This window comes from Amphiprion ocellaris, chromosome 24, assembly GCF_022539595.1.
Source record: "Amphiprion ocellaris isolate individual 3 ecotype Okinawa chromosome 24, ASM2253959v1, whole genome shotgun sequence".
NCBI lineage: Eukaryota > Metazoa > Chordata > Actinopteri > Pomacentridae > Amphiprion > Amphiprion ocellaris.
Window position 1 is genome coordinate 14,538,934 of NC_072789.1, and position 24,420 is coordinate 14,563,353.

General features: G+C 38.9%; 2 protein-coding genes across 5 annotated transcripts; both read right to left on the reverse strand.

The window, feature by feature from the left end:
* Positions 1-1,025: 1,025 nt before the first annotated feature.
* mylz3 (myosin, light polypeptide 3, skeletal muscle) lies at positions 1,026-4,188 on the reverse strand. Its single transcript, XM_023275173.3, has 6 exons — positions 4,057-4,188; positions 3,523-3,550; positions 2,061-2,204; positions 1,804-1,974; positions 1,630-1,707; positions 1,026-1,550 (listed from the first exon to the last, which is right to left on the reverse strand). The coding sequence occupies exons 1-6, from the start codon at positions 4,057-4,059 to the stop codon at positions 1,522-1,524; spliced, it is 453 nt and encodes a 150-aa protein (XP_023130941.1). The 5' UTR covers positions 4,060-4,188; the 3' UTR covers positions 1,026-1,521.
* Positions 4,189-4,331: 143 nt separating this feature from the next.
* lancl1 (LanC antibiotic synthetase component C-like 1 (bacterial)) lies at positions 4,332-17,975 on the reverse strand. Of its 4 annotated transcripts, none has more exons than XR_008600729.1 (11): positions 17,650-17,816; positions 17,359-17,501; positions 17,151-17,268; positions 16,319-16,529; positions 15,545-15,692; positions 15,028-15,174; positions 12,670-12,852; positions 12,169-12,345; positions 11,038-11,110; positions 9,326-9,511; positions 4,332-4,964 (listed from the first exon to the last, which is right to left on the reverse strand). XR_008600729.1 is itself a non-coding variant. In XM_055008235.1 (11 exons), exons 2-10 carry the CDS (start codon positions 17,443-17,445, stop codon positions 9,435-9,437), a joined length of 1,221 nt encoding a protein of 406 aa, XP_054864210.1. In that variant the 5' UTR covers positions 17,446-17,501; positions 17,650-17,817; the 3' UTR covers positions 4,332-4,964; positions 9,422-9,434. The 4 variants fall into 4 exon arrangements, 3 of the variants coding, with proteins under 3 accessions (XP_054864210.1, XP_023130952.1, XP_023130951.1); XM_055008235.1 differs by having other exon boundaries at positions 9,422-9,511; positions 17,650-17,817; XM_023275184.3 differs by lacking the exons at positions 4,332-4,964; positions 17,650-17,816 and adding an exon at positions 17,840-17,975 and having other exon boundaries at positions 8,788-9,511.
* Positions 17,976-24,420: the final 6,445 nt, after the last annotated feature.

Sequence of the window (24,420 nt, forward strand, 5' to 3'; positions counted from 1 at the left end):
CACCCAGGCAATTTCATGTTTTCCATGAAAACTCACACTTTTATTCATGTGCTAACATAATTGCACAAGGGTTTTCTAATCATCAATTAGCCTTTCAACACCATTAGCAAACACAATATACCATTAGAGCACAGAAGTGATAGTTGCTGGAAATGGGCCTCTGTACCCCTATGCAGTTAGACATTTTTATTCCATTAAAAATCAGCCGTTTAAAGCTAGAATAGTCATTTACCACATTAACAATGTCTAGACTGTATTTCTGAATAAATTAATGTTATCTTCATTAATGAATTGCTTTTCTTTCAAAAATAAGGACATTTCTAAGCGACCCCAAACGTTTGAAGGGTAGTGTATTTAATATAGATATCAGGGTCCCGCAGAAGTAAAGCAAGAGCGAACTACGAGATAACTGAAGACATGGACCTTAGATCAAAAATTCAGGACACCCTACAAGGCTGTCCTGAATTTTAAAGAGCATTTAGTAGTGTGTACGCATAATATTAATGGTTGTTTAATATTTAACAGTATGAATGAACCTCAAATAGAGTGGAAGCACTTTTTAAGGTAGGTTTTTCCTGAAGTCGCAAAGTCTTTTGATTTTCATGTGCTAGTTTGATCAGAGTATTTCAGTTTCTGCAGTTTTATTATCCTAACTAGATTGAATAAACCTGCAAAAATGTCTAACTAAAGCCTGTCTATAATAGCTAAACAATTTGCCAACTAAGGCTGTAAAAGCTTTTAAGATTTCATTGAATGTGCTTATAAATGCAAAATAATAAATGTGCAAATACAAGCGCGATTGCCTCTAAGTGTAGCCACGTGATAGATTGGTGACCTGTTCAGGGTGTCCCATGCCTTCACCCTAAGTCAGCTGGGATAGACTCCAGCCCCCTGCGACCCTAATGAGGATTAAACGGCGTATGGATAATGGATGGATAAATGTGCAACTTAGTTCATGGTGTCTCCGCTCAGATATAGCATCTACAAGTGTTTGTGGGTAATAAAAGATCAAGGATCAACCCTGGTGGGATGTACGTTGGAAAAGTTTATTCTGAAATGACCAGAGTGAAAATAAATAAAACTTTTCAGGGAAGTGGGAGATTTCTGGCGGTCTATCCACGACCATTCTCCAGCACCTTTGGTATTGCTGGGCCAGTGATGACGTGACTGAATGAGGTGGCGGTGGGAAGGGAGGGATCTACCCTCACTTGATGAGCGGTCACCCCTTCTCCCCCGTTCCTCACCCCATGCGGTGAGTGGAGACACGCCCCGGGGGGAAGTAGAGGCCGAGTGATAGGGGGTCTACAACGGAGAGGTGATGGTGATGTCCAGAGAGCGGCGGATTTGTTGAGACGAAATGGAAAGGAAAACAAAATAAACAAGATTGGTTTGCTTCAACATCCCTTGTACATAGTCCTTGTCTTTCCTTGGTTGGTCTTTGAAACAGTGTAGATGTCCTGAACACCGTTGGGCTGTCTGTAGGCGAGCTACAGTTTCTTCAGCACTCCTTCTGCTGGCCTCTTACACAGACATGATGTGCTTGACGAAAGCTGTGGGAAGAAGTTCAAATCCTTAGCTTCCTATATTTATAAAATGTGGAAAAGAACAGGGCACATTGGGAAATCTTACCCTCGTAGTGCACACTGCCGTTCTCGTCCTCCTGTCCGGCCATGAGGGCATCAATCTCAGGCTCGCTCATCTTCTCTCCTGTAGGAGGATCCATGTCAGGTGCGTGGTCTCCATTTCACACACGGTGCATGCTAAGCAATCTATATTTGTGTGCTTCTAAATTTGAGTTCTCACCCAGGGTGGACAGCACAATACGCAGCTCAGCGCCCATGACTGTGCCGTTGCCCTCCTTGTCGAAGACGCGCAGGCCCTCAACGTAGTCATCGTAGGTTCCCTTGGGGAGGGCGTCGACCTGCTTCAGCATGGGCAGGAAAGCGTCGAAGTTGAGCCTCTTGTTGGCCATGTCTGTTGAAACCACAAAACATCTGTTAGTGCAACAAAAACAAAGCGCAGACGGCTCTTTAGTTTAAAATGCTCGTGTTGACCCTCACCGTCAGCAGTTGGGTTGCCCAGAATCGTTGTAACGTCCTTGTTAGTGGGGTTCTGGCCCAGGGCGCGCATGATGTCGGCCACCTGGTTGTAGGCCACCTGGCTGTCACCAACTCTGTCAAAGAGACCGAAAGCCTCCTTGAAGTCTGGATAGAGAGGGAGAGATGAAAGAGAGGGTTTGACACAAGCTGGTCAAAAGCACCGAAAGAAAAAATGTATGATTTAGGAACTAGATCATGTCCTAAGTTAGCACACATACAGTAGTTAAGACTTCAATCAAAAGACAAATGGTGAATCAGAATCCTTTTTTATGTTGCCATTAAAATTTTATATCTGAAATGTCTGGTATGTCTCATTTGGCTGCCTGTTAGATCCATCCCCTTTAGGTTTTCTATTATTTCTATTACAGAGTTCTTAGTCATCTAAGGCAGCTATGTGGTGGCACACTGCAATGGAAGATCAAAGACAGTAGAAGCCACATACTTCTGGCATTGTTCTCATCTAATTGGGAGCAACAGCTGAATCCAAGCAGAGCAGAGGGAGGCACTGAACAAAGGTTAGCTATTTCTATGAGTCCTACCAGGAAGCCAACTCAAAGTGACCTTTTTGACAGATTAATGTGTGCTTCTGAGCAGCGGCAGCAGCAGCAGCTGTACTCTCCACCCCCTCCAACATTCCTGCCTCCAGTTGCATTTAGGGCATCATTGGAGGCAAACTGATACACCCTGACAGTGAAACCCTGGCTATATAGGGCCATGGGCCCCCACGGCCCTCCTCAGATTAAACCTATGACTGCTGACGATGTCGTAATCAACACCTTAAACTTGTAACAGTAAGTACAGAATGTGCAGAAGTAGCACTTTTCCTTTTTGGGGGAAAATTTGGATTTGGATGTCTTCACAGACATACACACTGCTAGAATACAAAATGTATTTAAATGTCACGTCCAGTTGGACAGTCAGAACACATTCTTTCCACTAAACATAGTTGATAGACGGCACATCTTTCAGCAGCGAACAAAAGGGTCGAGGATGGTTTGGATTCCTTGTGTAAAGTGATGCCACCATCCCTGCATCTTAAACCTTGACCTGGGTATTAACGCCTCTGCTTTGTAAGGGCCACAAGACAAGGCTAGGCTGAGAATAGACATATCTGAAATCCTCCACAGCAACTGGACAAGTCAATGGAATGCCACGCTCTATGGTGGATTTTCTTTATCCGCACTTCCACCTTTTAGCACTTAATTCAGACTAAAAGGATCAGCTGAACAAGCCTGCGGCTACTCTGGGAGTTTGTTTAGTGTGATAATTACAAAATCACTACACAAATGAGAGACTCTGCTAGAATAAGAAAATTGGAGGGCATACTCTCTCTTGCTTTTGCAAGTAAATGTCAGCCAGCATGATGACTGAAAGTGGGAGTTTTTGCGACTGAAGATGAATGTTGCTGTTTTTCTTCACTTACCCTCAATCTGGTCCGCTGAGAACTCAGTCTGTCACATAAAAATACACAAAAACACACATATACACAAACAAAAATACACAGAAGACAGAGAGATGGATAAAAACAAATTGTTTATGAGTGCAGAAACAGCGCAGACAAAACGCAGCTAATGTAAGATGCACTAATGAGAATTTTATCACTGTAAACTGTCCAGAACTATTCAAAACCCGTGATGGATGATGATATTATAGACAGGTTTTTTTTTTGCATTTTTATACATGTCTACAGACATTAAAGATAGACATGCAGATGTGTTTCAAGGTGGTAGTCCTGGGTGCAAAGTCTCAACTTTGCAATCTTCAGAGAAGTTAATTTAGTTTCATAATATATAAATAAAGAGCAGAGAAGTCCTGATTTGTCCTCCCTAAAATGATGAGTGATGCCAATAAAGTCTCAAGTTTGGGGTTATTTTTAAGATCCGAACCCAAAAAGAAGAAAAAAAAGTAACTCCATCAGTACCACCCAAAAGGTCCAAAAACACAATATTGTACACACCATTTTGGAGAGTAGGAGCTGGAGGAGCGGAAAGAAAAGGAGATGAGAAGCTGAAGTCCCAAGACAGACTGGTCCTGAGCCATGGTCAAAACCCCCCTCTTATTTATCCCAGGCATGTGATGTCACGTATGCTAATGGACAGATCAGATGACATGCTGGAACATCTTTAACTTTCTTAGGGCAAGGAGAGCTGTGCCCTCAGAGTCTTTAGAAGGGGACAGGGCTATTTTTGGAAGTCCGAAGAACTGTGTCAAGACTTCTTGTGTCGAGATTCGAAGAAAAATTGACAACTTATTTTTTTTATAAAGAAAGGAATATTTTGTCTTGTCAAATAAGGTTTTAAAGTTTGGAAGAAATGCACAGTTGATGAGTGAAAATACAGAAAACTCAGCAAGCCAGTGGCCCACCTCAGGGGAGCAGCAGACCAGAGAGCTCATTTACAAGGAGGTATTTTTAACAGCCAGACTGCTCCTCCTCTTATGGTGAAATAACAGCAGGGCAAAAACCATTTGAAAAGTTGACGCAGTTCAGACAGGTATGAAGAAAATCAGTTCTGAGTAGTAGGTAGCTTAAGATTAGCTTTCATGATTGTAATGTATGAGGTTTTTGAACAATTTCCCTTCAACAGATCTGTCTTGAAAACAGCAAAATGCACGAGCTCATCCGCAATATATGAGTAATTCTAGAGGACTGTGATGTGCAGCTTCTCTTGCTTTACCTTGAGTAGAAACTCCTTAGTGTCTATATATATGGAACTGAATGGAAAGAAAGTGACTCCGAAGCAAAGTTGAGGGATCAAAGGTGGATTAAGTTACCCAAAAGAGCCTTCATTGCATAATCTGTGGAGGTTCAATCGTCGTTTTCTCTCTTCTCCTTCTTCTTCTTCTTCACCAGAGCTCTCCATGGTGCTGATGCCAACATGAAAAGAGAATTTCTTTTAATGCAGTAGATATATAAAACTGAACAGTAACATTTGTTATAAAACAGCTTCAAAATGACTGATACATTCGCTGTTGAAACTGTGGAAAAATTCATTTTTTTGCAGTTTATTAACTTGAATAAGTTTGAAGTTGCACACATCAACGCTTGTAGAATGGTGTTTTTATCATCTTAGTAATATTTCAAAAATACTATTGATTCTAACTTTTAGAGACACAAAGGCCATTTTACATGCAATTATCTCATCACACGTAAATTACTGCAACAGTCTTTGTACCAGCCTGAACCAAAAATCTATTGTTTGACCCAGTACTCTACAGAACTCAGCTGCCAGGCATTTAGCCAGAATCAACAGCTACCATAAAATCGTTCCTTTTAGCCTCTTCAGATTTTCGTTGCTTCTCTCCCAGCCATATCTCTGACCTCTTAGTACCATTCAGGACACAGCGTTTGCAGCCAGTACCCCAAGGCTCTGGAAACATCTGCCCGAGGAAATCAGGCCTCTTCAAGTCTCTTCATAAAACACACTTTTATTGGAAAACCTTTCCAGATGTTACCAGAGTTTAAATTTCACCTCATTTGCCGTTTACACTACCATTCAAAAGTTTGGGGTCACACAGGCAATTTCATGTTTTCAATGAAAACCCACACTTTTATTCTTGTGCTAACATAATTGCACAAGGGTTTTCTAATCATCAGTTTGTACCTCTATGTAGATACTCCAGCAAAAATCTGCCGTTTCCAGCTAGAATAGTCATTTACCACATAAAAAATGTCTAGGTTGTATTTCTGATTCATTTAATGTTATCTTCATTGAAAAAACTGCTTTTCTTTCAAAAATAAGGGCATTTCTTAGTGACCCCAAACTTTGAATGGTACTGTACTTCTTAAAAATGTATTGACATCTTTAACAATGCCTTAGTTTTTCTACACAGAATTGAGTTCGTATGTGGCTCCAACAAAAAACGTAACTAAATCTAAACAGAGAAGGGTATATTTAATCAGAATCACTTTATTCTACATGTCTCATTTAAAAATAATGCCAAAAATAAATCATGTTCCCCATCCAAAATCTGTAAAGAAGAAAAACAAATTTGTGCTCTATGCCACAACTGACAAGCCATCAGTGACTCAGCTACGATAAAGTCATGTCTTTTTGGCTGAACTGCAGGCTGTGCTTGCACAGGAAAAAGTAGGGACAAGTGTGGAAACAAATAAAAAACACAGATAGCAAAATATCACTATATCCACAGTCAAAGCTTTAATCTAAAGGTGACCGACCTTCCTTCATCAGGACCCTTTGACTTTGGAACGACCTCCTTGAGGAGATGAGGCTTGCAGAGTCAGGAACTTTTAAATCATTTCTTAAAACCCACTTTTATAGACTTGCTTTTATGTGAAGTTTACTTGTAGCTTGTATTATGTATTATGTCCTGTTTATTTTATACGTTCTCTCCTTTTATTTTGCTTTTAACTGCCTGATTCTTTGGTGTGATGTCGTCTCTATAATTCTTTAATTCTCAAATTTTTTTTATTTTTAATTGTAACCCTCAGTCTTATTCTTTAATTTTCAAACTGCCTAGTTCTCTTGTTTGATGTGAGTGCTAATCTAGCTAATTATTCATTTAATTTATTAGCATTATCACAATTTATTTCAATTGACTGCTCTGACTTGTCTCCTATATCTTTGATTGTCTGTGTTGCGTGTTTTTACTGTCAAAGCACCTTATGAATGCTGTTTTTAAAGGTGCTACATAAATAAAGTTCCTCTTATTATTATTATATTAAATCTAATTATGTATAGCCACCATTTCCTTTTCCAGTGTTGGCAACACCTGTGGACAATTGGGAAATTGTTGTACATCGTGATTCCACGGTTTTTCAGATTTTGTAAAATGAATAATCAAATAGTTAACTTTCCCTTCTGGATGATTCATGGCATTATAACTGTGTTATGTCGCACAAAATACATATTTAAGTTCTATCTGCAGAGGTGCTGGACTTTATATTGGATTGGAATATGAGCACACAATGAGTAAAAATGCGACAGAAGCAAAAAAAAAAAAAAAAACCTCCAGAAATTGCCTAAGGATTTGATATTTAGAACTCAGCTGGTATATTTTGCTGCTTCATGAAGCACTTTGTAGCCTGGGTTTTGAAACACACTAAATAAATAAAGACCACTGTAGTTTTCAAACTTCTCTACAGAGAATCACTTAGATTGGGAAAAGTACAGCACACTTACATGATGTACAAATGTTCTTGTACAGACTGCCATCGGACTTATTCAGATACTTGCTGTCAAAAAATCAAATCTACTGTACCATGTTTTGCTTGTGCATGAATTTAGAATACATTTGTGCTCTTCTTTGAGGCTTCATCTGTGTAGGAATGTATTCGATTATGTTCTCAAACTGTGCATTTTCACTGCACTGGCTGCTGAAGTTCTCTGTAGCAGGTGCAGAGGCTAAAGATTTATTTAGCATCTCTGCAGTTCCCACACAAGCCTCTGCTGGCCACTACTTATTTCAGATGCTAATGTTATGGAATACATTATAATAACTCAGTCTAATTAATACCAAATACTTACTTAGAAATCTGTTGCACGTTTTTGCGCAAGGATATTATTATGCTACAATAATCTATTAACAATTGTGTTGACTTTGAATCAGTAAAAATCCAAGAAACTGAAAGTCAGTGCAGTTTCTGTATAGTATTTCACTGATGTAATCTGCTGAGTCTTTGGCAGCCACTATAACAGATTTTGTACAGTGTCTTTTACAGACCAAAAACTATTAACTGCTTGTCATGTTTTTTTGGCCATATGAATAAAGAATGTGAAATTATGCTCATATCGTTTTTGAAATCAATCTTTTTCCTCTCCTTCGTAGAAGAGCAAGTTCACATACACATAGATGATACACAAAGAATTAGGTAATTCCCTCGAAGCTTGGGTGGCTGCTGTAAGTCTTACTTGTCATCATAGGCTCTGTAACATAGCATGGCCGACTGCTGAATATCAGAAGCAAAAGCACTGTAGGACATTTGTAGGAGTGAGTGAACCAAGTGAAAGACATGTCCAGGAGACCACGCCCCTGGACAGATGAGCTCTATTTTTACACCCATTCCTGCTGGAGGTGTTCAGTTTCTCCTCTGCTCTGTGGAGGTGGGGGTGGAGAAAATGAACACTCCTGTTTCTCAAGACTCTCTGGTACAGTAACCACCATCCAACGTACACCAAACCCTCCTCTCCCAAACCCCCAGCTGGCCTCGGATCATAAAGAAGCTTGGGCAAGAGGCTTAAAAAAGAGCAGTGGCATTGTGTCGCTGCTTGGTTTTCAGTGTGATACGTGAGCCTTATTTGGAAAAGGCTGGACAAGTTGGGCCAAGTGTCTCAAGGAGGAAGGGCTAAAGGATTTTACACACATAGTAATGTAATATTTGGCATCTAAAGCCATTTAAACTGACAGTTTAAATTGAAACAGATATGCCTGTGTCCTGCATTCTTGTGTCACATGGTTTACAAGGACAATTTCTTTCATAAACAAGTCAAAGTAGATCACATCATGATCATTTTTAAGTTGTAGTCTATGCAGCATCCACATCCCTGCTGAATATGGAAAAAAAAATTCTGATTAGCATAAAAGTGACTATTCATGAAGTTTCAAGGTGAACTTGTTTGATCGTGTGTATTTCAGAAATTCACTTTCAACTTGACAGGTCTCTGCCGCCCCTCTGTGGTTTTTCTTCACTGCTGCGCAAGAAGAGCAAATTTGAAATTCACTACAGAGCAACAGCTGTAAAAAGTTTATTGCTCAGACAGTGCAAAGAACAGGCGACAGTTTTACACCGGGTATTGTGGGGGTTAAGCCCTGCACACAAGACACAGCTTGCACAGTAATAAATCTAGTACAATGCTAAAAGCATTGCTGCTTTTCAAAAATAAAAACAAAACATTAAATCGAAAACAAAAGCAACTATGTTAAACTTAGAAATGATGCAAATATAGTTATTTTTTAACATCTTATTTGTTTCCCCACATTTTCTTTTGTGTTTTGACAGTCTGAAATTAAAATTAATTTCTTGTCTTTTTTTTTTTAGCTGAATCCCTAAAAGACATTACAATGTGAGTTCACAGAGCAGAAGTTACAGCTAGACACAAAAAAGATGCTATAGAAGCTCTCAACATTTTTTTTTTTTGAGATCAAATAGGATTTGTGTTAATAAGACGTCAATTCCTAGGAGAGAAGAGCAGGAAAAACATGGCACAAAGTCTGAAGCAGGAGCCATCAAGACAATATTTCTTGTAAACTCCTTGAATATTATTTACCAATGCAGTGTTTCCATGCATGCGTGTGACAGAGAGCAGAATGAGTCCTCCTGACCTTCTTGTTAAATTATCTGCAGTGTGGATGGGGAGCACTACCTGTGGACCCTGTCTACACCTCAAAGGCCGGGAACCTTGCTTTCATTGGCTGCAGAAGGTCGGACAAGAAGTAGATCGTGCCTGCCATGCCTGCGAACAAGAAGTGACACTACTGAGTTTACAGTTATATGACGGTGGGCAAAGGACAGTGCAAACTTGTTTCAAAACTGTATTACTATCTGAAGTCTTTGTTCAACTTAATTGACATTTTTGAGGGAGCAGTTCTGTATTTTGCAAACACTTTCAAGGTGTGTTGGTAAGAGTCTTTCCATTGTTTTACATAACTGTGGGTTCATTTTTCACAGGAATATAAAGTCCTGCACAACCACAGCTAAAAGTAGAGATAACTCAAACATGTCTGTTGTGAAGTATAGCAAAATTATAATATCACAAATGATAAAAAAGGATCAAATTAAAGTCAAATTGTCAGTCAAAACTGTAAAAACCTGGAATCAATATGTATAGCAAAATACTACAGTAAGATAGGTGTCTCTACTATAGATACCTTATTACTAACATTTTTAATTCATGTCCACACTTGTCTTCTTTGCTCTCTGGAAACACAGCCTGCAGTTCATCCAAAAGGTTCCTGAATTTTTCTCACAACACTGAGCTGAATCATTAATTGTTTCTTGTTTGCAACAAAAGGTGCAGAACTTCTTGTTTTTACAGAATCGTGTTAGTTCTCACAGTTTGTTTTTGAAAATTTCTTTAATGAGACAAGTCATTTTGGTGAAATATCACAATTTTAAGCTTTGATTTGGTTAATTTTCTTGACAAAACTATACGTCACATACAACTAGTTTACAGGCTATCGGACAGTTGAAAATGTATCAGTTCTCTCGGTTTTTAGGTTTATGGGGCTAATAAATTTGAATCTGGTCTTGTGTTCTGTCCTGTTCCTCAGTCACTTTGCTGTGCACACATGGAGCAAGCATGTCAACAAAAAACCCTCCTAAATCAGAGTAAATAATGTTCAATCAGACAGACTTCTCTGTAGATCTGTCACAGAAAATGAGAACTGTGCAAGTTTTGATGTTGTATCCAGCAGCAAAAAAAGATGCAGCCTGTTATGTTTGAGTTACTATATCTTACTTCTCACGGCTTTGTGCAAGCGCAAGCACATATTGCATTGATGATGCTGAAATGTTACAGCTCTGTGGACTTACTCTTTAATTTCTATTGCATCAGTCCTACAGGGCTGCATCATATTTTATACAATCTTTTTCAAAAACACGACTCAAATATTTTCATGCCTAAAATACAGGTGCATTACACACAAAAACTGCTCAATTATGCGACATGGTAGTCAATTGAAAACTCAAATATATATTGGTGTATATGAGTTGGAGTACTGTTTGGATTTTTTAAATGTATTTTTGTAAAAATGAACACTTACAAAAATGAACACTGAATTCAACCATCAATCACAACAAAAACTAAACACAAAAGATAATTATATTCATTGCAGGGTTGTTCCTGTTGTTTTCTGCTTTCTGTACCTCCATCACTTCTCAATTATAGTTTCTCAGCTTCATCTAGTCATAGTTATGTAAAAGCAAAGCACTGTAGTGACAAGATATTTTTGGCAAATGGGATATGTCATCTCATATTACCTTCAAAAAGAGAGAAGGGAGTGTCTGGTGTCCGGCATCCATGTTTGCCGTAGTTCATACACCAGTCTGCAAACTGCAGGGACAGAGAGAGGCAGAGTCATAACAGCAACACAACACCAAACTGAATTGTAGCTGGACAGTCTCCGGAGAATACTGAGCAATGTCAACAACTGCTGAAAATTGTGCTCCACTCAGTGAAATCCAAGCATCTGTCGAGATATCAGATTATAACCACAATGTCACCCTGTTGCACTTGGAAGATGTAACAGAGCTCCGGCAACGCATCTGAAGAGTTTATTTCCATCCTCTATGAATAGATTCATATTAATGAAAGTACTTGCGGGACTCGTGCCACCTGGAGCGCATCCAAACAGAGTTTGCTACCAGGCCGCTCGGCTGGCTTTGACGCCGACTCGCGCAGACAGCTACAAACCTATTGTCAACCAACATAAAAGGCCCTGTCTCTCACATGCCCACCATTTCTGGAATAATTCTCAATTTCAAGTCTGGCAGGGGGCCAATTGTGCTATGATTGGTTGTGCTTTGAATAAAGTTTAATACGACTTTCACATATTACATCAAAGTCAGAGAACGCAAAGGATGGACACAACATGAAGCCTCAAAAAGAATTATAAAATGACCTCTTCTATTTGTTATGGCTTCATACTGCACAGATTAACTTTTATATCAGTTGTTTAAAGGGTAAAGATGTGGTTAAATCTCTTGACAAGTATTTGGCAGATCAATGTGAAATACTTGCACTTCCAATTAAATTCACTATAATATATATTTTAGGGTTTCATCATCAGGCTTTATTTTTTTATTGCGCTCTATAATGTATTTATTTGTGAGAAAATGCTGTTATTTTCAACCACAGTGTTGATATTTAACATGCATATGTATGGAGCATGTGCACAGAAATTTCATGGATAAAAGCTCTGTGATACCTTTCTCTGGTAAGTAACTGATTGCTAGTCATAAACTGCTGACATTAATCAAGGCTTTGGATGCTAATTATGATTGATGCACTGCCGGAGCACCACAATTGGTATTTGCAGTTGTCTGACGAGCCAAATGGCTACTGCATCCTGTGGATGATTACATTATTAAGAATCTTTCATGTGCTCTCACCATGCAGGCTCTGTAAAGGTGCTTGGGATCCTGCGTGTGCCGGTAGAGGGTTAAGAAGGTGTAGGCGTTGCCTGCCGCACCATGGCACAATCCATAGCCCTTCTTGAGCAAACCGTACCGCCACACCACCTCCCCGCAGTGCAGAGCGTCCTCCAGGTACTGAGGAACACCAAAAGCCTGGAGCAAAGAAAGTATTGGCGAAAAGTGAGATTATGAAAGATGTAAGAATTTATGTTTTCCCCGTATGTTCACAGGGACAAGCTTAGGTTATAATATTCTGTATTTTGTTCAAAGAGTCACTCTTGCAAACAATCATGATTATGTTCTTATTTTGAAATAAGTCATTTATTCTCAGTAATGTCAGTACAAAAACTTAACATGAAAACAGTAAGTAAACTTCACCACAAGATGGCACTATGACCCTGTCAATCATCTCTCTCTCTATTCTCTTAGTCATATTCTCTCTCTAACGAAACATTAATTTCCTGTTTCTGTCGTTACCTTGTAGGCCTGCAGGAGCATGTAGATAACCCCTGGAGATCCATGGCACCAGTGCACCAGCAGGTCTCGATCATCTCCGATGCAGGGAGGGTAGTTTCCTGTGGGGAATCTTAGATGGCAGACGTAATCGACGCTGGGCTTCACCAGCCTGTGCACATGCTCCGCCGCAGAAACAAAGCCTGGCTGTGAAGGAGGAATTAGACTGTGTTTAAAAGAGGAGGGTTGACCAAATGTTTTTACAGGGCTGACACTGATACAGATAAACTGACATATACTGTATTTGCAATGAAAATTAAAACCTTGAAGTTAAAATTCAAAAACAAATTCCAACACAATAATTTATTGACTTCTGTTATATATATATATATATATATGTTTTATTAAAACATTTTAGCATTCATCCGTCAGTGTTAATTTAAAAAATCTACAGTGGTACAAAAAAGATCTGACACCCCATGCATTTGAAAAAAGCCATTAAAAACTTAAAATTTATTGGTTCCATAAAAATACCTAAAACGTTTTGAGTACTGGGTCATTTTGATACTAGTGATCCACTAATGAAGGTATCACTTTTTAATAAAAAGACATTTTTTGTTGCCATGCTTTGTGTCTATATAAAGCCAGGGCATTTGAAAGTTCTTCAGAGACAAAACTGGCTAAAACAAGGAACGTAACGCAGGAAACGCGCCTGAAGATACAGATTTTCAGCCAGGAAGGGTGCAGCTGCCGCCAGATAGACAGGAAGTGCAGATGCAGTCCTTCAGCAGTTGGTAACACTCTGCAGAATTACAGATGAACCGACAGCTTGGAAGACAAACCAAGATCTCTGCGTGCAAGGGTTTCTTTAGCAAGAACTGACCGGATCCTGATCCACATGTGCAGGAAAAACTGCTGAATGACATCGCAGGAGCTTCAGCAGCAGTGGTCAAACCACATTGGTGTCCAGTGTTCCACCCTTAGTGTATGTGGTTGATTATGAGATCATGGTTTAAGGTCCTAGAAGGCTGTCAAGAAGCCCCTGATCAATGAGAGACAGAGGTTAGCCCACCGTCATTGGGCCCAAGCACACAAGAACTGGACAGCCAGGAACTGGAAGAAGATTCTGTGGTCAGATGAGTCCAGTTTTCAGCTTTATCTTCCTCCTGCTAATATGAGGGTACACAGAAGGCCAGGCGAAGCATTATGTCCAACATGTACAGTAACTACTGTCAAGCATGGTGGAGGCAGTATCATGGTTAGGGGATGCATGAGTGCTGCTGGTGTTGGTCATCTCACTGTCTGTGATGGCACATTGAACTGCCAACTCTGCCATTCTCCAAACATCCACATGCTCCCTTCTGGACGTGCACTGTTCCGTCGAGGTCCAAACTGGACGTTTCAACAAGATAATGCCCCATGCCACATATCCAGGGCCAGTAGAACTTGGCTGCAGGAGCACAGTATCAAGTTCTTAGAGTGGCCATCTCAAAATTGTCGAAAATCTGTGGTGGATTATCAAAAGGTCTGTTTCAAAGTGTAATCCAAAAACAATTAGAAGAATTAAAAACAGTAATTCAAGAAGAATGGGGCAAGATTACTCCCCAACAGTGTGAAAGGCTCGTGGGGAACATGCCAGCCAGAATTAGAGCTCTAATATAATTTGCATTTGTTTGTGTCTGTCTAATGCAGCCACACCTTTTGAAACACACAAAAGATTTTTTCCACAAATATTTCATGATGATATTTGAGACTGTGTAAAATTTTAGAGTGTCCAAAAACTATGTGAGTATGGCATTAGTTGGAACTACAGATGGAGACAGACAGCTGCACGGCAGCCCAAAAAGCAGATTTCCAATTTTATAATGTTTTTTCGAGAATTGGTTAAAGAAAAAAGTCGAGATACAGATAATTGGAAAATGCTGCGATGGATAGAAGAAGTGTGTTTATTGGAAACTAACTTTTGAGTTCACCTACCATAGACTGGGAAGATACCAAAAAAGATGAAATAGCCAAGATTTAATCAGATTGGTCTGATATGATTTGTTCATTCAACTGGTAATTTAATGCATTTATAAATAGCCATGTTAATCATTAATAAATCATTTAAGTGTTTAACGAGGCAAAACACAAAATATTTCCTTACTATAGCATCTTAAAAGTGTCCTTTTCTTTGGCCTATATCAACATAAAATTTTACAATAGGATTGTAGCCATAGACCACATTAAACTACTGCATGATGCACAACTATCTGCTACACCCACCACTCTGTGGATGGTTCAATCATTGCTGCAAGACCACTAAAAAATACTTAACCGAATACAGTATATGTAGAAGTCTAGCCACAGACTACTTTAATTCCAACCAGAGACCTGCTGTACCTGCATGAGGAAATAGTAAATGCCAGCCAGGCCGTGGGCAGCGCCAACATACTGCTCCTGGTACCACTCGTACATCAGGGGGCTCTGGTTCTGGACCCGGAACTTCCTGCTGAGATGCTCGCCTGACGCCAGAACGGCTTCGCTGATCTGAGGAAGGAAACAACATATCCAAGCTCACAAGACCTAACACCTAATCTGCAAAACTGAAGAAAAATCAATGGAGATAAATGGGAGCAATTGGACATCAGTATGTGCAGGACTACACAAATTACGGCCAATCAAAATCATTGGAGGCAGTGAAAGACCAATCAACTATCACATTGCTGGCATCCCTGCATTTCCTTCAACATTCAATGCATTTCTTTCTTTTTTATGATTACTGTAGATGTATCTAACACAAAGGAGGGTAATGGCTAATGAGTAAGCCGTTCCTGAATAAAATAACATCCTGCAGTAGTGAAATCCACACATTCAAGAGAACAGAACCACCATAGATGATTGTATCTGAGGTCACCACCTGCTGGATGTACTGCAGTGGGATCCTGTCTTGCCCAAGCTGCTGGTTGATGAAGATGAGAGAATAGAGGTAGCCCATCCGCCCATAAAGCATCTCATCTGGCAGCCCACCTAAACCGGTCACCACAGTCTGGTGATACTGCAACAGTCTGGGAGAAAGGCACGGGATTCACAAAGCCTGTGACAGACTATTGCACCAATGAACCACATGTAAAACTGCATTTTCTATTCAGGATGACCTATAAGTGTATACAATTAATTATATCATAAATTCAATCACAATTCCAGCTCCAGCAGTTAATTAAACTGGATCTTAGACCATTAAACTGGACCAATCAACTACATGTGAGTGCATCTGATAGATAATGTAGATTCTTCCTAACTAAGTGCAATTAGACTTGCCGCTATTTTATAATGGATTTACAATAATGACGATGGTATTTAGCAAAAATAATACTGAGGAAAGTTGGAGCTAAAATTTTGCAGCTCTGAGTATGAGGCTGAGTCAGCTGCAGCAACCTTTAAAATTATTACACCTTTGCAAGCTACTTAAACTGCATGTATAAATACCTGAGTGCAAAACAACCACAACATTAAAGCACTGCAAGTGGGAAACATTCATAAAAGTGACTCAAAGCTTGATCTTCATCAATTTATCACAAACATGGAATTACGAAGGTTATAAACAAAAATGCAACTGGATAAAAATATATATATATAAAAACTCAGGAAATAACACTTATCGACACCTAATAATTACATCTTCTAGACTAACCTGTTAATGTACTCATCAGTCTCTTGCATCCTCTGAAGGCGATAGTAGACTACAGCAGCTACAGCCAGCGGTCCTGCGTCTCCGCACAGGAAGGTGACGTCATGACGCCGGGTCAAACACTTGAGGCTGCGGCTGACATATTCTAGTGCTCTCTGCAGGTAGGAGGGATCCCTGAACACATTATGGAGGTGCAGGTAGAGCAGGGCAATGCCTGTGGACAATCAGATGTTTCGTGTGAATGTTGCAAACTTGAGAAAGTAACCCATAAATGTTTCTTATTTGAAATCATGCATGAATAAAGCAAGGCTGCACATTTGAACTTTAAAAAGATGTAGAAAGTCCCACCCCGCAAGTTGAAATTGCTTCATTGATATAAATTGTGTGATATTAAAATGAATGTTGGTCAGTCACTATTTCAAGGTGAAAAAAAAAATCTGCCACTGACTCATCACCACTGACTGCTCATTCATGGATGCATCAAGCATATAAAAACACCATGTGGAAATGTTAACAAGGTTAAAAAAATAAATAAATAAATAAATAACAGCAACTTGATTTTCACCAGAAAGGGTTTTTTTTTTTTTAAAAAAACCCATTTTGGTTCTGGGAAATTGTAGACTTCCTTATTATCGAAATAAAACACCCATAGAACACCAGCCCTTCAATCAGACAGAAAAATGTCACAAGTTTTCACTTACAGGGCTATTTTCTGGTGTCTGCAATCACAATCACATGTGCAGCCTTACTAGTTGCCATCAAGATGCCATCCAGTCACATGCATTCAATTTATGGCAATCACTCATTTATACCAGTTGTGTAATCCTGTCATCACCTGCCCAGCCTGTGTAAGTAGTGCAATCTCTTGGATCAGCAGACTTCAGCCCATTTTCCATGACAGCTAAGAGCTCACTGACCTTGACGCTCAGCTGCTGGGCAAACTCTGATGTGAGCTGAAGGTAAAGAATAAATAATGAGGTGGACTTAAAACACATGCACACACACAAACATTTGGCTTGCCGACATCTTCCTTCATGCATTACCTTTCCCTGAAAATCAAACAAAGCCTGTGTGGACGCAGGACTCCCATCATAGTCAGGATATGGATTCCTCAAGGCTCTTGTGTCCATTTTCACAGCGTCGTTACTGCTGCACTACTTTATATCTGGGCCGGGTAGAAAATGATCTGCAGAGAAAAAAGACAAAATAAGACGCAGGAGAAGAGAAAGAGGCGAATGAAATAGACGTGAAGCTTAAAATAGGAAGCTATCGATCTTGCAACACAAAGTATAAAGCCACATAACACAGCAAGCCTGTTGTGCAGGGATACACACCCACACACTCAAATTAACAAATTTAGCTCGCCGCTGCTTCTAGCTAGCTGCAGCTTAGTCGCTAAAGCTAGCTGCGAACAATCGCAGGTGTAAAAAAATCGCCAACACGTAACAAAATCCATTTTAATTTCGTAATGTCACACATTCATTAAAAGCTAGAGGTTGTAGTTAAATTTGCACGAGCATGAACCTGTGCAAGAGCTTCTGTGTTGATGTTGGCTCTTCTTCGTTTCTCCAGACGGGCTATTAGCATTAGCTCGCTCGCTACTGACATCCCCTGTTAAGGAAGTGGAACTACAGCTCCCACACTTGAATAAAATGTATGGAATATAAGTGAAAAAAATACAAGTTAGAGTTAAAAATATATATACAACAAAAACTAAAATAAAAACTAACCACAAAACAACATGTTCACTAGCTGAAAACAAGAGCAAAGCAAGGTGCTAAATCAGAGTATATCAAACAGGTTTGCTTCTAGAGCACTTATCATACAGAGTCAGATATCATTCAAAGTGCTTTACAGGCAAATGTAAAATAATAATAATAATAATAATAATAATAATAATAATAATAATAATAATAATAATAATAATAATAATAATAATAATAATAATAATAATAATAATAATAATAATAAAACACGTTAAAGATAAAATACAGAAGACAGCAAAGTAAATTGATACTATTACAATTAAATAAATAAATAGCACAGACAAGTTGAATAAAGTACATACACATTTTATAGCTTCATTTAAAAGGATTAACTAGAAAAAACAGAAAAAGTCAAAATATGACTAAAATAAAACAGACAATAAAACATCTATTAAGTGAAGTAAAATGCAGAACAAAAGTACAGACAATTTAGACCAGACTTGATAAATAAAACTGATTAATTAAAAGCAGTCTTCAGCTTACGTTTAAAATCAGCTATATATGGGTCAGATATAAGTTCCTGTATCAAGCCTGTGACTCACTGACATCACCAAACTTTTGCATTCTTCTTTTGTGATACTTTTCCACAGTTTCACTGCAGCCTCTTTCAGTTGTTGTTTGTTTTGAAGGGTAACTCCCTTCATTCTGCTCTTTAGCAGGTAAAATGCAGCTCTATAGGGTTGAAGTCTGGAGATTGACTTGGCCAGTCTAAAACCTCCCACTTCTTGCCCCCGATGAACTCCTTTGTTGTTTAGGAGTGTGTTTTGGTTCATTATTGTGCTGCATGATGAAGGATCTCCCAGTCAGTTTGGTTGCATCTTTCTTTTTAGTGCCACTGAGCACCAGTTTTTTTGTCTTTGGTGCTGAACTGAGTTATTTGAGTCTTGCTTCTATTCAGTTGAAGGAAATTTAGTAAATCATGAATTTACTTAGCCTTTACAAAAGTGAATCTCATTTTACAAATTGTAGGTGATGTTGAGCCCACCTGTTTGTTTTGAAAAATGCATTCTGGTTCAGCTTTGAGATCCTTACTTAGTCATGAGAAATATTCAAAAGCTAAACTAAAACCTCCTCTTCAGTTGTATGATGTCCAGACCTTTTTTCCTAAGGAAAATCTCTATAACCTACAGCCCATCACCATTACAAATTGAATAGTCTCTCAGTTCACTCTTGAGGCTTTGAAAGACAATTTCTAACAGTGGTTCAAAGGATCAGCAGCAAATCAAAGCAGATTTTAAAACTTGGAGGCACTGTTTTAGCAAAAATAAGATAATATGTGACATATTAGAGTCCTGTTCTGAAACCTACATACAGTGCTGGGTAGTCAATACAGTTTTGTAGATGAACATACAATGCCATAGAGAACAAATATAGGCAACCATGTATTTCTATAAGGCAAGAGCAAAGTGTTCTTAGTTTAAATTGTTCAATTTTGTAATTCACTTGTTCTGTTGTGTCCCAGCCCCATTAGACACACTTTAACTTTGCTCCCTTGTAAATAAATATAAAATGTCCTAGTCAGGGGACATTATGGTGAAGATCGTTCTCATCAGAGGTGGTCAGATACCAAATAACAGACAAAAATCCCTCCTGCTGAGAAAGAATCTTGTTGAATTTGTCTCGTTGAACTGGTGTTTTATGTCCTGATGCACATCTATTTTAAGGGGCTGCTTGACATGAGAGTTTTGCAGATTGCAACAACAGCATTTTAATGTTCCCTTTGGAGCTCAGAATGACTGCAACACAGGCACCTAATCTCACACATTAGCCATCAACATGAATTTCCCCAACGGTTTATGGTAACTGCGCAATCATAGTCACATACGTCAGAGAACACACCACAGCTGATCTTTCACTTTTAAGCTGACGATAGCAACATACTGGTGATGCTGGTGACTTCTAACCTTAACAGAACAAAACTAAAATCATGATCACACAGTAGAGCATGGTTAATTCACGTTGCTACCATGGAAACATCATGTGCCATCAATCTGCTTTTGACCGTCTGCAAAGCCCAAACAACATGCCATTCCTGTGGATGGTGATGATAATTACTGTAGTCACAGAGAATGCAGGGCTGGTGTTGATTGGCACTCTGTTGAGTTTCACTGCTGGCGTTCCACATTCTCACTTATTGCAGAGATTGGAAGCTGCCCCAGCCATGTAATCTCCCCTCTGAACGTTCTGCCCCATGAATGGCATGAAGAAGAGTACATTGTTGTGGTATTCAAAGCGAGAGAGTAGAATGGGATACAACTACAGAAGTACTTTGATTATGTTCTGGTTTTACACTTTAAAATAAAGATCTTAACAATGAATTCTAATTAAACTATATTCTGGACAAACGAACACCATTAGTCTCACTTCAGAAGGTTTACACAAGAGGAAAGGCAGATTTTTCACACAGATAATCCTTTGTGACTACATTTTGCAGTCTTTTTAAATATGTTTTTTGATAATACTTCTAATGGTTTTAAGATAGCATCCAAGTTTGCCAAGCCTTGAAAAGTAAAGTTTTTAACAACCATCTTAACTTTATATAACATTGTCTGAGTTATATGGAGGATCATTTGTTGTACTTATCATCTTGATGACTTGTGTAACCTTCTCTTTGAGAAGTGCAAATGAAGCACGCAATTAGATTGGCCAGATTTGCTTCGGTCATCACCGTCAGTCTTATGTTTTTTGCGTTTCCTTCTTTGCTTATGTGTGCTCCATTATTTCCCCCTGGTTGGAGGAACTTGGCTCCTCATCATTTCCATATCAGTTGACCAGGCTGCAGGTGAAGGCTGGTCATGCAGTACAAAGTATAGAGCCTTTTGCTCATATACCTCGGGACTGTTTTACCTTGCCTTGAGGGACGGGGAATGGAAATGAGGTTGAGAGTGTGGCAAGATTCAAAAGGAGACCTTCGGGCTTGATTAGAGCGTCTTTTTGAAAGACACATTATTGAGCTGAGTTTCCCACCCACTGTGCCGCTGTGAAAACTGGCTTCATAGAGAAAAAATAATAAGTAGAAGCAATATTGATCCATTTTTTTCTAGCACAAGACAACATTCAAACTGAGAGCTAAGCATATATATACAAACTGTATTAAACGTAATTGTTGTGAATTAGAATTATAAAATGTCTTCCCAGTTGTTGATTTATCCCCTAAAAATCCATCTCTATGTATGAAAATTACATATTTAGTTCTTTCCTACCATAAAATGGCTTAGATGGAACTCTACAACATTGCTTCAGTTGCAATGCCTGGACCTACGAAGTAGTTGCTTCTTTAGGTATATTCTGCTCAAGAAATGTCCTCAAGCATATAAAAAACACACTATATGAACATATTGACAAAGTAAAAAACTTGATTTTCACCAGACAGTGTTTTAGGATTACAATACTAAAGTTTTATGTAATTTCTTATTGTAAACCAATGCCATAAAAAGATCAAAGCCAACAATAGACTGATCCTACAAAGTACTGTTGGTGTACTTGTTTCTCTTTTCCGCAGACTTCCACTGTTCAACAACTAGCCTATAGCAGCATACTAGGAGCCCTGCAGTGTTGTTTAGCTAAATCCTAACAATGACAATGTTTACATGTTAAGCAAGTATAATGTTTACTATGTTTATTGTCTTAGTGTAGTGTGTTAGCATGCAAACAATTGCTAATTAGCAGGTCTGAGAATTTTACTGACAGTTTAAAATTTTGACCTGTATGACAAGCACTTTAAAGACTGACTAGTTTTCAAATCAATCACCAACCATTTTGATAGTCTGTTAATTGTTTTGAGTAATTTAAGCAATCAAAACTCTCTGTTTCCAGCATCTTAAATCTAAATATTTTCTCTTTTCTTTATTCTTCTATGACAGTAAGCTGAATATCTTTAGACAAAACCAGACATTTGAGGATGCGATTCTGAGCTTTGGTCAAACACTGATCAAAAATTTTCAGCATTTTCTAGACCAAACTACAAACTACAAAATCAATCAAAAAACAGTAGTGGCACTATGTGAAAAGTTAATGGATCACCAACACTATTATATTATCACACAGAACATGAACATCAAAAAGCACCTAATGGTGGCAGTAGTTAAAAGTCATGGGATCAACAAAGTCAGTACAATACATCATATGGGAATAACAAATGTCTCTACAAGATTTGGTGCCCCAGATGTTGTGATATCCTCCTGGAAAACTTTGATCTGATTGTGATCAGTGTCTCTGGAAATGTTTGTGGCAATCTACCCGACAGTTGTCAAGATACTTTGCTAAATGTGCTAACAGTCGACGTCATGAATGTAGTGAAGGTCAAGACAGAATCATCTAGATTAGCCAGACATATCTGTCTGAAATTTGTGCTGACACACTGAGTAAATGTTATGGATAAGTAAAAATGTGCAGATACAGAGTTTAGCCTTAAGCTCATTTAAACATTATAAAGAACAAGGTATTTGTCAAAGAACTGGCACAAAACATAATAAAATATTTCTGTCATCAAAGTAAGTCACCCACAAGTTCATTCACACCTTCTGAATACAATCCAAGCCCCCTCTACACAATGTGACAGACTGACAAACTGAACTTTGGATAATTTCTGACTGATTTACCCTGGCACCCGTCACCTCCCTCCTTTCTGCCAGCATCCCCCTCTCTCTCTCTCTCTCTGCCTCCCATCGCTTCTTGATATTCACGTGGACAGCTGGCCTGCCGGCTGCTGAGTGTGTGAATGCTGCCAGAGGAGCGTCTCAGCAGACTCCAAACTGTGATGCACAAAGTCCACCACTTGACCCCCAGCTGTAGCCTGGAGCATATTCTTCAACTCTCTTTGAAAAAGAAAGAAAAAAAAAAACTACTTATTTAAAGTTACAAATGGCCACTGTCTGGTTTCTGCTGTGCAACTCTGTGGTTGGAGGCTGCATGTCCCCAGCAATGGACATTCAGACATTCAGTGTTTTACATAGAGGTATCTTGATCTTGTGTGAATATAGAGGTGTACAGGACGGCTTTTGGCCACAGCTGAAGCCTTGGTAGGAAATTTACTTGGCACAGCATGCAATTCATAACATATAATCAGTGGACATTAGCAAATGTGGATGTGCTTTGTTCAAAAACATATGTTTTTATGGCAATAAGTACTGATATCTGCGGTCCTTGCTTTTTCTGCAAAAGTATGATGGGCCTCTTGATCATAGGTTTGGATACAACATTCCCACACAGGAGCTGACACAGCATTTCCTCTCGCCTCCTTCCGTGCGTGCCTTCTCCAGCAGGGAGCTATTTAGTCATACTAAAAGACACAACTAAAACCTTTTTAAGGGGAGGAGAAAAAACTTCTCGTGCACTCCCGCTACCATTACTGTTCCCCCAGCGTTGCTCCCCCAAGTGGACGATATCCATTTTGGTCCCGGGGAACGGCCTGACAGCTGAGATAAAGAACATTCTGGTCTCTGACATGCTGCCACGGCCCCATCTGTGGCAGCGCTAAAAATACATGCAGTCTGGTGTCGCCATACCAGTCAACTGTCTAGGAGAGGGGAGGGAGGCGAAGAGGAGGAAAGAAAGAGAGAAAAAGAGGTGACAGACAGATACAACTTGAATCATTTGAGACGGAGCAGAGAGAGAGACTGAAATGGGAGAGACAGATAGAGAGGATGAATGGAAGCAACAGAGAAGAAATAGATAAGGAAGCATATGACAGAGAGGGGAGGGTGTTACTGTGCTCACTGTAATCTTTCTATCACAGGAAAAAGACATGGACGATGTGCATGTGTTACACCAATATTACAAAACCCAGTGCATGACAACCAAACACAAAAATACAAATAAATCTCTTTCAATTTGATCCCATTAAGACACATAGTAGACTGAAACGAATGACTGTGCAGATAACATAACAAAATAATAGAATTTAAAATCGAAATGCACTCGTATTGACGGTAAGAAAAAAAAATAATTCCAGCAGCTAGTCACCAAAGGTGCAGTAAAATAATACAAAATGACAGTTGCATAAAAATATTGTACCATGTTTTCTGGTTTACATGTTTACATGACATCATGTGTATTAAAATATATATATATATATATATATATATATATATATATATATATATATATATATATATTTCTTGCCATATACCAACAATTCTGACTTCATGTTCAATACACTGCATTATGTCTTGCCAATACAGGCCTCTTGCTAAATACTTCTACTATCATGCTAAACCCTTTTTTGTTAACAGCAAATGCACATTTTTGAGGATTTTCTTTCTTATTATCATGAGGAGAATGAAAGTTTATAAAGTTTTCTAATGAAAGAGTGTTGTAAATTAAAAATAATCACAAAAG

Bases quoted from the DNA above. Each gene is read 5' to 3' on its own strand.
- mylz3 (XM_023275173.3), bottom strand. The intron at 1,975-2,060 runs GTGAGGGTCAAC...TGGTTTCAACAG, and splicing joins GGGCAACCCAACTGCTGACG to ACATGGCCAACAAGAGGCTC. The intron at 1,551-1,629 runs GTAAGATTTCCC...TTCTTCCCACAG, and splicing joins CGGCAGTGTGCACTACGAGG to CTTTCGTCAAGCACATCATG.
- lancl1 (XM_055008235.1), bottom strand. From the start codon at position 17,445: ATGGACACAAGAGCCTTGAGGAATCCATATCCTGACTATGATGGGAGT. The intron at 12,346-12,669 runs GTAACGACAGAA...TCTTTGCTCCAG, and splicing joins TGCTCCTGCAGGCCTACAAG to GCTTTTGGTGTTCCTCAGTA. The intron at 11,111-12,168 runs GTGAGAGCACAT...CTGTCCCTGCAG, and splicing joins ACCTTTACAGAGCCTGCATG to TTTGCAGACTGGTGTATGAA.